Consider the following 13,820-nt stretch of genomic DNA (forward strand, 5'->3'; position numbering starts at 1 on the left):
GGTTGCTTATTTTATATATTTTTTTTTTTTGGGGGGCACTGAAACAGGAAAACTTGCCCATTCCATAAAGGAGAAGTGAAATCACCTGTACACACCTATTGATTATATGGCACTGAGCATCCTTACTTCCAAAACTCTTGTCTGAAAGACTGCACAAGAGACTCCTGCTAATATCGTGCCTACTTAAAAGCAAAGCTGTCACTAAGCAATGCAAGGTACTTAACAACTTTCCCCATATTATTTATAATGTAACACTGTCCATCTGCAACAGCCAGAAAATGCAAGACTATGACATGCTTGTACCAAAGTTATGATAAATACTACTGGCAACGCCTGCAACACTTTTTGTCTTAAATCAAATGGTCGCCTATGCTTTATACATTACTTTCTCACTCAGTTTATAAATATTTAGGCCTGCACTCTAAAAACTTTAATTAGATCCATAAACATCAGTGGCCCTAAATCATTACAAAGTTAGGAACACACAGGTCTTGGGAAGATACGAGTCTAATTCTAACAGAGATGTATGATTTGAAATTCAAATTATAAGAGTAAAATTTAATGAACACACATCAGATACCTTAACCTGACTATAAACAGCATAACTTACCCTGATTTTTCTTTTTCTTCAATGTCTGTGTTTACAGTAGCATTTTCCATTTCTTTAATCTTTTCCTCCTCTTTATCTTCTAGTTTGGATTCATCTTCTGTTTTGATTATATTTAAGTCCTTTTCTTGATCAGGCTGAGTATACGCAGAATCTGGCAAATTTTTTTTGTTTCCCTAGGATAATAAAACCTTCAGTTAACTTATAAGGTGAAACAAAAGCCACAAAACATTTAAGAAAAGCCAGACAAAATTACACCAAAGGTATATGAGCAGAAAAAAAATTCAGAGTCTAAGGCCTGTTCTAAAATTACAGCACTTCTGCTGTTTTTTCTTTTGAAAATCTCAAGCTAAACATAACAGACTTAAGTTCCAGTCAGTGTCCTGGCTAGTTTTGTCACAATGATAGAGGCACGCTGCTCTTTGACCTGAACTACAAAGCAATCCCTAAGATGAACACTTCATGGTGTTATGTCTTCACTTAGGATACAGAGAAATCAGCACTGACCCACCAGATATTCACCCCAGAGTTAGCACCAGCAGATAAGCCAAGGCCGGCTTGCCACACACACGCAAAAGCATTACAGTTGTGTTGCACACTGACTTGAGGAACTATACTGCTTCCAGAGCAAAGTGCTACGGTCTGCACAGCACAGCACTTCAGCTTACCACCATGGGCTTCCTTTGCTAAAATCAGAATCAACACTGGATTTTGAAAAGCTATGTTTGTATTTCTGAACCACTGAACTACATTAGGCCACTGTGTAAAGTCATACGGCCCAGGTCTCTACAGAGTGGAGAAGTAAAAGCAAGATTTATGAGGGCTTAAAAGCATGTCTAAACACAAAATAAAAGTATCAGCACTGTAGTTAGCTGTAAGCATGCATTACCCAGATCAGCATAAAGCTGCATGCTAATTAATCTCCATTTGACCTTGGAGGCTCCCAAACAAACGCAGTGTGGCAGCTGCTTCCTAAAAGGTCAGACAATTTGACATCATGAACCCCCTAGAACAGGCACCTATGGATACATACAGCTCAAATGTGTTGTACTGAATTAGATTTACAGCACATTTTTGTTTTATTTTAAATCCATTATGGACATTTCAATCTTAGAATGAATTCACGGTTATCAACACATCACCTGACTTTATAAACAGGGTATAATATGAACATTAAAATATTTTACCAGAACAGAGGGCTTATCATTTTCTTTAGATTCATTAACATTCTCAGCTAACTTTTTTTCTTCTTGTTGTACTACTGCTACTTCCTCCTGCTTGTGCTCCTCCTTATCCACTTTTATTTCTTTTAATTCCTGCTCTGGTTCTTCACGCATCTTCAATTCTTTTTCTTTTTCACAGTCTTTACAAGGCTTGCTCGTCACTTTCTCTGGCAATGCCATTTGAAATTCAATGTTAGCTGAAGTACAATACTCTTCAAAACCATAGAGATATCTAAAAGAAAAAAATTGCTTCCGATAAGCAAGTTTGTTTCAAGAAAGAACATACTGCCTAACAGAAGCTAAACATGAAGAGTGTGTTTAAAGTCTAAAAAATTGTATTAGAACTAAAGAATTATGGACTACATGTATGTCACCACTACCACGGGATAACGATTTCATTCCAGTGCTGTTTAGCACAAACTTCACAGCTTTATAACTTACTTTTTGTATGCACATTTAACATTGTATCCTGCAGCTGAATTCAATACAGGGATTCCAAGATCCTGATAAACTTGCTTCCACACTGCTCCACTTTCAATCTGTTAAAGAAAATGATGCCATGTTTTTTTTAATTAGTTCACCAATACAAAAACCACTAAGTTAATAAAGTTTAATTATAATTATTTTCCAAAGTTGTAATTTCCTCTGATCTATACAACTACTATTTATCACACACATAGTGTTTCACTGTAATGCAAACTGCAGTCTAATGCAACTACTTTAAGCAATTTAGCATTTCTGTATTTCATTAAGCCACAGCAGGCTTTCCTCTTCAGGTGGTAATAAACAAACGAAACAAAATACAAGGAACAGAGAAATCAGTACATCATTTCAATTTTATATTTAAAGTAATTCTTAACTATCAGAGCTAGAATTCTAATTAAATTTGAAAGAAAAAAAACCAAAAACCATTCAAAGCATTAACAATACTCAGCCTTTGCAGTTCTGCACCAGGTACAGTGGCTACTGGTCTTTCATTATGTCCTTAATATACCCTTTGGAATCAGAGTTTTGTGACAGTGATATGCTCATTTCTAACTATGCGTGAAAGTAAAGCGGATGTACTGCAATACCCAAGTACAAGATCCTCTCTTGTATATCATAAAGGTGTCACTGCATAAACATACCTTCTCAACTAACAGGCTAAATTCATGGCAAGCAGTCCAAAGCAGTAATAGAACCTGCTTGGCCATGAATTCCATATGTTTCAATTACCTCTCCAAAACTAATCCCACTAATCTCAGCCAGCACATTCTTCAATACACTGCCCAGAACAGGTAGGAATTAAGGGCCTCACATCAGACTTTAAACTAGATCACTTGTCTCTGTGATTTTATTCAGCAGTGACTCTTTTCATTTTCTGAGCTAACAACTTGCATCCAACACTTCTTTAAATATCATAAAACCAAAACCCTGGCAGATTTTATGCGGCAATAATTAAACACACAGAGTAGATATGCAATTTATTTAGAGTATAATTAAGTTTCTGGTTTCTGCTAAAGCACACTTTTCAGAGCTACAGGGTGTCTTACATAGGTGCAGTATTCAATTTTCATACCTCTAAAGCTCCCATGTAAGATTCTTCTTTATAACTGCTTAAACATAATTTAACAGCATCCTCATATTTTACAGGTCTGGAATACTCATCATACTAATACTCACACTATCAAATCCTCCAAGCTTGTGTACAAGTCTGAATAATTTGAAGAGATTCAAATTTCTATATCCTAATACAGGTCGTTTGTTTATAGGAGTCCCTGTGAGGAAAGACAGTTATTACAGTGTTTTGAAGTTGTTTTTTTCAGAATAACATGAAATCCATCATATGCAATCATATGCACTACTACACTTTTAAATATAGTACTGTAAAACCTTCCCTCTGACCACCTCATGCATCTGGTACTTTCTCTTCATGAAACTAAACAGACTCAATAAGTCTTAATAACCCCTTCTGCCTGTAGTTCAGTAATGTAATTTGAAGTCATATATTTGCATTCTTCCATATACTACTGAATACACACAAATGGTATATCTTTTTTCCTACCTATATTATACATAGCTTTATTTCATTCCCTGAAACAATTACATCTAAAAATACCAGAATAGTCTTTTCACTACAATCGAAAAAATCGAAAAACCTCCCGGGAATCAAATCCCACAATGCTTCAAAGAGCTGAAACTTCCCACGCTAGCAGTGACTTCCACATTGTCATCTCTTGTAAACAGTTCCTCAACTCATCCTCACATATAATTAAAAAGATACGAAATTAACTAGTTATCATGCTAATCTAAATACAAACACTTTCATCCATGCCTCCTCAGACACTGTACTTCCCTTGTAGTGTATAAATATCTGGTGAAGATTTAATGTAATAAATGGCATTTGCTTTTAAAAGCATTTCTATCTGCCTTACTTATAACGCTCATGCATTTAAGTGATCAGTATTCACCCAAGAAAATTAGCACAAAGTAAACCCATTTTCCCACGATCCTAAAAAGGGGAGGTCAGGGGTAAATTTTATTTTATTTATGTGCTTTAAAGTTATTAAACTGAGTATATACATTAATATGATTGAGAATATTAAATGTTTAGTTATACACACCGTAAGTACAGAGAAGAAAATATACTAGGATATAGAAGGTACTATCTGTTTATTTCTGAAAGCAAGAATAAATGATTGTACTTTAGGAGAAGACTCAAGTGACAAACTTATCTTCTAAATAATAAGGAATTCAGAAGTGATGAACAGAGACTCACTGTTTCCAAAATCAAACTGTAAAACACTAAGTTAACAGACTCAATTCCTTAAAGTACTGCTAAGCAATACATTTATCTTCAGCTTCTAAAAGTCAAACATTAAAACGCCTACCTCTGTCTTCCATGAACTTGTATAATTGCTGAAGAAAGCTCTCTCGCTCTTCGGGAAATGGCTCTATTTCTTCCTGTTTAACATAATGCACACAAGAAAATTATCACCATTTTGAGTTACAGTCCTTCATTAAAAAATACACGGCAGTGACAATTTCAGTTCAAATGACCAAGCTTTTTTTACGCTGGTCAGCAACAGATTCTATACAGAGACTCCTGCTCTCAGAGCTATGCCACACAGAACTACCTTTCATAAGCCAGTTTCTCAAAATATACAAAACAAAAACTGTAAAGACACATTGAAATTGGATTTTTGATCAATCACTGAAGAATCACGAGTGATATCATAGATCAAGATGTAGTCTCAATTTCGTCCACTTACAAAGAAAGTCTGGGAGACACCACTTTTAATGGTCAAGAGATTATATCAGAAATCTTAGGACTATTTCTGCAGCAGATAAGCGACTCCTTGATGCCTGGATACACTATCATAGAATCACAGAATCACCAGGTTGGAAAGGACTCACTGGATCATCGAGTCCAACCATTCCTAACACTCCCTTAAATCTTGTCCCTAAGCACATCATCCACCCATTCCTTAAACACCTCCAGGGAAGGTGACTCGACCACTTCCCTGGGCAGCCTGTTCCAGTGCCCGATGACTCTTTCCGTGAAGAAATTTTTTCTGATATCCAGCCTGAACTTCCCCTGGCGGAGCTTCAGGCCATTCCTCCTTGTCCTGTCTTCTGTCACTATGTCACTTTCAGGGATGAAGTGAAAAGGAAAAAGGCAGCTGTGCTTTCTCAGGAGTTCTAATCCGCACTACTGGCAAACTGAAGCCAACGGCAGCACATGCACACTGCAATGGGGCACCAGCTGAACATTTCATGAGCAGGATCAATCCTAGAACTGAAATATCAATGGATATTTTGGATGCTTAGTTCACTGCACTAAAATATCTTTTTATTCAATTTACTTCGATTAATAAACAATGGAGTTTCATAACAAAGCACTATATAGGGCTTATTTTATAACACCTCATAATTTCCTTAAGAAATGGCTTTGCCACAACCATTAGCAATAAGATAGTAATATAATCAGAAGTCTTAAATTCTACCAACTAAGCCACCTCAAAACTATATGCCAAATACAAGTTAATTAATTTTCAGCATATTTTTTTCTTAATACTACCAGTAATGTTTCCAAAAATATCTAATAAAAATCTAAAATAAATTATCTTTCTTTAGCGCATTTTCATTCCATGTTTATCTTTTCCATTTCTCAACAGTCTCCTTGTACTGAGTATTAAAGCTTTTCCTACCCTGAAGCAAGGGGACAAAACATATTGCCTTTAAAGTTATAGCAAGATGACTGAGAAAACAAAAGACACAGAATATCAGTATTGAACACATCAGAGGAAAAGAACAAAAAATAACCCCAAAACCTCACATCATCTGTTGAAGCTATTTAATAAAGAGATAGGTGACTGAAAATAAGGTCAAGGAAGACTGTAACTACTGCTGGTGAGTAGTTTTTTATTCTATACTTCCACTTCTCCACTAAATGCACTTGGAGGCCATAGCAGAGCAAACAGGCAAAAAAGGAAGAACCAGTAATTCAGAATATGCTGAAAGTGCTGTCATTTAGGTATTATTATCAAGAGAAATTCAATGAAAATATTTCACAGTCTTGCAAAGGCAATGCAAGAAGAAAGCCTGTGATGGGCATTACGTGATGAGCATCTATCTGACACCCAGTACACCAGCAGAGCTCAGAGCAGGCTACTGCCGTCAGCAAGGACAGCCTGGTTAGAGGACTGCAACCAGTCTAACTAGGTATATCCTCAGATGGCAGGGGCATCAGAAATCAGGCATTATCTAGCAGTTCTTCACCAACAGCTATGAGGTGACGATGCAGCCCTGCATATAGTACAAACACCTGGTAAAGAATGTTCACATTTCACAGGCAAAGCTGGTAAAGAGAACACTGCCAGCAAGCAAAGGATTCAGCTTCCAATCATGAAACATGAATATGAACACAGAGAACAAATGACTCAAGTATAATCAACACAGGTTTGGGGGTTGCTTTTGTTTGTTTTAATCTCACACCACAAATACTTAGAAAGGACTTTTACCAGCATACGCTGGATCATGGCAAAGAGAGCATAAGCACCTACTTGGGTTTCATGTTCCTCACCAATAAGAGAATGCTTACCCTAAGAAAATGGTCTCACAGAGCATTTAGAGTAGTTGGACGATCATTGAAGTAAACCTTCAGGAAACCCAGTGTCTTTAAGAAGGAATGTATGCTTTTCAAATATTAAGGGAACTAAAGTAAAGGTGATAAAAGAGGCTGAATAAAATACTGCCACTCCTTTCTCACCTTAAGATCCAATGCCTGAAGTGTACTCTTATGTCTCAAACGTGATAATCTACAGGGGTGCCAGAAAGGCAAGTGGATACTCCTTATTAATTTTCCCAATAGAGAGACCAAGCCAACTTCCTAAGAAAGTGTGCTAAGGAGAAAAACTGAAGGCCCTCCATGCCTCTGAAAAATACTTTCACTTTCTGAGAATCTCTGCAAAATCAGTACATATTATACTACGATAATAAAGTCTGCTACTGACATCCAAACATTTATGGAATCTCTTAAACGACAAAAAAGTTAGACAATAAGGCATCCTAGATAACACCTTGAAGCAGGCATGTCATACTCTGTCATCTTTGCATACTTGTAAGTTAAGACAACCATAGCGCTAGCAGGTCATTGCAGGCTCTAATCTATCAGTTCATGTTCTAAAGGTAAAAACAAAGTGGCTTAGATGTATGATAAATGAAATACAGAAAAGAAGCAACATGATTTGACAACGCATAAAATGCACACAGTATTACTGCCCGGCACTACAAAAAGGGGTCTTTGTCAACTCCTTCTACCTTCTGTCAGGTACAGTAAAGGAAAGAAAGGTTGTTTTCCAGAAAAAGAAAGAAAAAGGCAACCTGTCTTCTTAGAAGAGAATCAGAGAGAATTTGCAGGTCAACTCCTATCTATATATAACAGAAGCATCTAAGTATCTATACAGATACATGATATTCATAGGAGGACCCATATACCTATAGGAGTGTGTGTGAATATATAGATACTCCTATCCTGTATGCATATGAGGACTGCAGTGACATACGCAAGAGTCTTTGTTGTTGTGGTTGTTGCTGTTCATGAGTACAAGGACCACATGGAGGGCCTGAGGGCTACTAGTCATATTTTTTCGCATCCTGGAAAGCACTAGAACAATCTGCAGGTGGATAACAAAGTCCCAAGACCAGGTTCACAGGTCCCAATGGAGAACAGATGCTGCTCGACAGCTAGGAGGTTAAAGGTGCAAACTAATGGGGGGGGGGGAAGACAAAAAAAAGGACAGAAGGCTGCAGAAACTGCTCAGAGACAGATCGGTGGAGAGAAATCCCACATGCCATTGACCACTGAGAAGAGAGAAAGGAAAAAGATATATTTTGACTGTTATAGAAGACTCCTAGTTCAGCAGGTGACTGAAACATCGGATACTGGAGAGGAAATTATCACAAGAGATGTCACAGTAAATCCCAAAATATTTGGGCAAGGTGAGACCTTCCTGTCTAGCACATAAAATGACTAGCTATCACATGCAACTAATGGGACCAGGAGAGAAGGTGTACAAGGGGCACAAGATCGAATAATTACAATCACTGTAGCTAAAGACTAGTGAATTTTTTACCTAGAAGTAGTGAGAGAATGATCACTACATAAAGATTGTGTGTCAACCTGCAGAAGTACAAACCTATCTATACTTATCACACCGAGGGGCTAGACATGAACCTCCTCTGAAAGTCAAGGAATTGTGGGGAGCATAAGGAAGGGCTTCTCACTTATAAAATACTAGGCAGAGCATAGCCCCCTGCAAAATGGGCTTTTTAACTTTTCATCAGAGCTGGATAATCTCCTGTGAGCTTCAAGAAGACTCAGAATAAGTTCATGAGCATGGAGAGGTGCAAAATTTTTACTTCATATCTTCACAGTCTCCCAACAAATTTCAAAAATAAAGAAATCAATGAATGAAAGATGGAACACCATCTTCTGCTATGCTAGACCCAAAATCTCCAAGGAGGATGTATTGAGAGAAGGACTGTAATAACTGCTTACAATCCAAGCCAGTTAAGTTCCTCCTATACAATTGCAGTACTGATGGGAATTTCAGTCTACTGCATTACTGGCAGTTGCATAACAAGTTAGAGAACAGCTTTTAAATCCTAGTGAGGGCAAAAGTGATAATGGGAAGATACAGATTTTAAGTACCACCAGACGGTACAATACACATTACAGCAGACACCAGTATCTACCCCTCTTCATCTTGCTCAGTCCCTAGCAGCTACTGCAACCCCGTCTGCCACTGCACTGAGATTAGCACAGGAAAGATTCTAAGCCAGCATCTTCCTTTCAGTTTTTATTTCTATTTTCCTTTAGTCCCTAATGACTTCATCTTCGACTCAAAGCTCAATGTTTTTTGTGTAGTGACTCACAAGATATTTGTTAGATTTTCAAGTTGATATTTTCATGTTAACTGATCTTTGTTGAATAAAGATTTTGCAAGCTGGAAGGAATGTTGCCTATATTAACAATGTTGCCTATGCTAACACCTTAAACGCTTCCTAATGTTAAAAAGACCACCTTAAATATTAGTCCTGCTAATTTTTATCAGCTGCGTATCTATGGCCTTTTACTAACTCCACTTGCCTCTTCCTCACTGCTGTTATCCTCTTTTTCTTTTTCATCCTCTTCTTCTTCTTCAGCTTCACTGCTGGAGCTATCTTCTTTTAATTCTGTTTTCCAGTTACTAGGAACAGTTCTGTTTTTACGGAATTCAAGGGCTTGGTCAAAAGCTGTAAAAGGATCAGCATTCATTAGCACTGCAGGAAGTATCAGTTTGACCAAACATTTCAAAGTAGTTGGGGGCAGGAGGGTGGGGTGAGAAGGAAAGACTGCTAATTAATAATTCCAGCCCCAAATTCAAAGAACCTCAACCTGTGTTGTCCATTCTCATTTGTCTTACTCAGACAAATTTACCTTGGGTTCTCTATGCATCAAATTATTCAGAGCTACTGTTACTGTCTATGGACACAAGGAAGGATCTTCTGTACTAGAGGATACATGAAAATTTAGTTGAAAGAATCCCTATTCCAACAGTTTTACACCACGGTTTATGTATATTGAACAGGGAGGGAATGATCAAAAAATAAGCAGTCTAAAAGTCTGACGACAAAAACTTAAAGACTTCCAAATGAATCCATAATTGCAGTTTCGTATGAGTGTGTAATGGTAACTTACTTGTAACTATCGGACATACTACGGTGAGTAACTCCAGGAAGATCTAACGCAAAAGGTCAAATATTAAACAACATAAAGCCAGTGTGTGCTGTATGGGTCTATCCCTTTTGTGGCATGTCTACGTTTAAAACAAGCGAGGTAGAGTGTTTCTGGGAGTGGTTGCTAGGGTTTTTTTCACTGGGTTGGTTTTGTTTGCTGTTTTTTTAAAAAAAGGTTTCTCTAGATTTTCAGAAATGTTCTCCTTCAACATATTACACTATAGGAAAAGATGCCATATTTTAGCATTTTTAAGACACGAACCAATCTACCACAAATTTAGTCCAATTTGCATAACAAAGTAAATACATACACATGTGTTGTCTCAAGGAAAGTTATTTTACCTTGTCTTAACAAAGCGTCAGGCTTCGGTGAAGTTTCACTAATCTCCCGAACATCTTTTCTTGGCACAGACAGGCTAAATAATTTAGAAAGTGTTTAAAAAATAATATTTTAAAATATATGAAAACTAAATTAACAGCACAATAAGTTATGATTAAGACCATAACACATTTACTAAACACAGAGAAGAAGTATATGAAGTATATCTTGATAATTCTTCAATATTAGTCTGGTACAGCATTAGTCAGTGGATTAAAAACAAAACTTCAAAAGAAACTTGGCTAGATTATCCAATATGCATTCACTGCATATTAAAGCAAGCATTCTTATTCCACTAACAGGTAATTTCGGGAATGTCCTAAGTACACATTACTTAAAAAAAAAACCTCACGGTAATTTAACAAGTAACTACTCACCTACAAATAACAAAACCCTACCTTGCTTAAAACATAAAGGGGTGTTAGTATAAATTGTCAGGATGAAATGAGACTTCCAAATTGAAAAAACAAAGCACTTCTTCATTTCTACTGTGGCTCAGTTCAAGGAAACAACTCTGAAATGCAGCTTTGTGGGGAGGGAGTATGTGCTTGCGAGTGCACAGGCTTATATGTGTTTCTCCAGTGACATGCACTGATGCCTGAAGAACTATTGAGTGGTAAAGCAATAGCCCAGACTTAGTAAGTAATCAAACCGCAATGAAACTGTTAAATATCATTATATCCTTTCTGTAAAAGTATTCTGTTAAACTGAACCAAGCACAATGAACAGTTGCAGCTTTTTAAATAAAAACTACTACCTAGAAACAATAATTGTATTAGCATCCACCAGTCCCCCTTCCTGACCAACATGAGTTTAAGAACACAAAGCTCCTTATTCTATTATAAATAACACACAGTCTGGTGTTCTACGTTTCTCTATTTTCTTTCCTACTTTGAGCAGTGTTACAGCTCTTTACGAACAATGTGAGAATACGTAGCCTAGACTGAGATAAACATATGCCTTACTAATTCCAAAAAAGAAAGAGAATCTCTGTGTGTGCACATGGTGTATGCGCATGCATGCATACTCCCCATCTATCCCATTCTGCAGCTGGGTAAGCTTACGGCCACATATCCAAAACCACTGCTCTATTCCAACAAAAGCAGGAAAGAGCCTCAGGCCATTCTCTAAGTCTCAAATCACAGCTACTTTCGCCAACATTGTAACAATGAAATTAAAACTAAGACAGATAGATTTATGCTACCTATTATTAATAATGACAAAGTTCAAGATTAAATTCACCACAAAGCAGGCTGTTAACAGTTTTCTAAATATTAGAAAAATCTTGGCCGAAACTGACTGAGCTTATTGATGTTATTAATACTTTACCCAACACATCTCATACTGCATTTCACTTGACTAGTATAGATTTTATCCAATCATCAAGCTCTACATTGCTACTCACAACTTGCCATCCTTGAAAGAGCGAACAAGAATATTGTCTTTCTTCACTGCAATATCATCACTGCAATCCGGACAAACCACCTGTAAAGAGAATACAAATGTGAAGTTTAGAGAGAAAAGGTAAAAACAAGACAGTAACATATATCTGTGTTTCTCAAAAATCTTTTGGGTTCATTTCTCCTTAGCAAGACCGAGATGGAAGTAACTGAGATCCCTCAAAGCACAGGAGTGATGACCTCCTGAAATAACTGGATGCATGAGTTCATGCTTGCTTCCTGAAGGAAACCAACAGCTGCTGCCAGAGAGGACATTGTTTCTAAGAAATGACAGCATTCTGACAAAAGTTAAGTACCTGTCACGCTGTCACTACAGGTTATCCTACTCCTCATCCTAAAAGGACAGAGCTTCCACCTGAGTTGAGAGATCTCTTCTAAAAGATTTCCACAAATTGCTAGTATGTAATCACACAGAGTTTCAAAAACAAAGATATACAGGATTTATAAAATACAATTTTATAATGGAGGATTCATCATTCATACTTAGGAGAGAGAACTGTCTCAAGTACAAGTATTACAATAGGTTCTTTAATTCAAGAAGTAATTAAGTCTAGCAGTGAGACAATATACTAATTATTTGTTGCAAATTTAAAAGCTATTTAAGTTCTGTTAAACCAGGATACAAGTTTCTAATTAAGAAGCTTCAGGAATTTCATAGAAAAAAATACATATTTAATTTCCAGAGTTACAGAGCAGAAAAGCAATGCTCTCCATCACTCACCTCTCTTCTCTGGAAATGTGCACAGTTCCCTGAAAGTTTAGAAAATCCTGGCTGCTACAAAATCCCAAGGAGCAGAAAATGACTGCAGTCCTAATTTAGCCCTAGTACTACCTCTTCTATCTTACATCAACTGCTTCCAGTCATACTTTTTCCACCAAACACATAAAGGTACTGCATGACAAAATGTTTCTTATCTCCTAATGTAGCCATAGAGAATTTCAGAAGGTAAAGTCAAAAGCTCCAACAGATTTGGAAATAGAGCTGTGTATCACAGAGCAAGGGCTAAATATGCTTCAAGAAAAATTAAACTTAACAGCCAAAGTCTCCAAATTCAATATATTCTAGAGTCTCCACTTTACAAAACTACAACTTACTAATTTAAATTCAGTTTGAGATATAGTTTGCAACAGTGTTTTAATCCCAAGGTAAAAGACAGTGATCATCCTCCCCTATTTGAAAGACAGGTAGAAACTCCTAACTCTCCAAAGATGGAGAAAGGCTCTTCTGGCTTTAGCTATTGGTTTCTTAGAAGCATCAAGATCTTCGTAGTCAGAAATCCACTCAGAGGCTGGAAAACTGCCTACCACAACCTCACATCATACCTTTACATCAAGCCACATCACCTCAGTTTTGCCTGAATCAAGTTTTCTCTATTTCCTTGCAAAATAAACTCCACTGGAGTCACAGAAGGATGACAGAGATGATCCTACGTAAACTCTATTTTCCGAAAATGCTGTAAGCAGATTTCCTCCCTGCACCTTCCAAAAGCCTTTAAGTACACATTAAAACTAAGCTATGATATAAGGCTCACTAAATCATACTATTTAACATAAGGAGCAACTGCCAGGCCTTTTTACAATTGCAACTCGCTGTTACTCTCAATCCACCCACCCCATCCTGCACTGCTCACCCACCCTCCACCCTCCCAACAGAAAAAGCAAACCAAAAAACCCAGCAAACCCCAAACACATCATGCAGGCAGGAATAAAACAATGTAATCAATCAGTGAGTCCTCAGAATAATTTTTAGCAAATTTAGACCTCCTCTGCAGTTTTACATTTCCAAGCAACAGACTATCTGATTGTAGCACTGATAGCCAAAGTAATCAGTTTCCACTGCTAATCTTAACTGTTATTTGCTGCAAAGGTTTAGACTAATCCCTGAACTT

General features: G+C 37.1%; 1 protein-coding gene across 2 annotated transcripts in view; it reads right to left on the reverse strand.

The window, feature by feature from the left end:
• The window catches only part of ARID4B (AT-rich interaction domain 4B), a 94,723-nt gene that overhangs the window by 30,910 nt on the left and 49,993 nt on the right, over window positions 1-13,820 (reverse strand). For both annotated transcript variants that reach the window (XM_054062574.1, XM_054062573.1), the window contains exons 9-16: window positions 11,877-11,956; window positions 10,435-10,508; window positions 9,464-9,609; window positions 4,701-4,773; window positions 3,493-3,587; window positions 2,272-2,369; window positions 1,795-2,062; window positions 611-783 (exon numbers count right to left, since the gene is read on the reverse strand). In XM_054062574.1, the coding sequence (XP_053918549.1) occupies window positions 611-783; window positions 1,795-2,062; window positions 2,272-2,369; window positions 3,493-3,587; window positions 4,701-4,773; window positions 9,464-9,609; window positions 10,435-10,508; window positions 11,877-11,956 (1,007 nt within the window). The remainder of the gene's footprint in view (window positions 1-610; window positions 784-1,794; window positions 2,063-2,271; window positions 2,370-3,492; window positions 3,588-4,700; window positions 4,774-9,463; window positions 9,610-10,434; window positions 10,509-11,876; window positions 11,957-13,820) is intronic.

The sequence above is a fragment of the Cuculus canorus genome, chromosome 3, assembly GCF_017976375.1.
Source record: "Cuculus canorus isolate bCucCan1 chromosome 3, bCucCan1.pri, whole genome shotgun sequence".
NCBI lineage: Eukaryota > Metazoa > Chordata > Aves > Cuculiformes > Cuculidae > Cuculus > Cuculus canorus.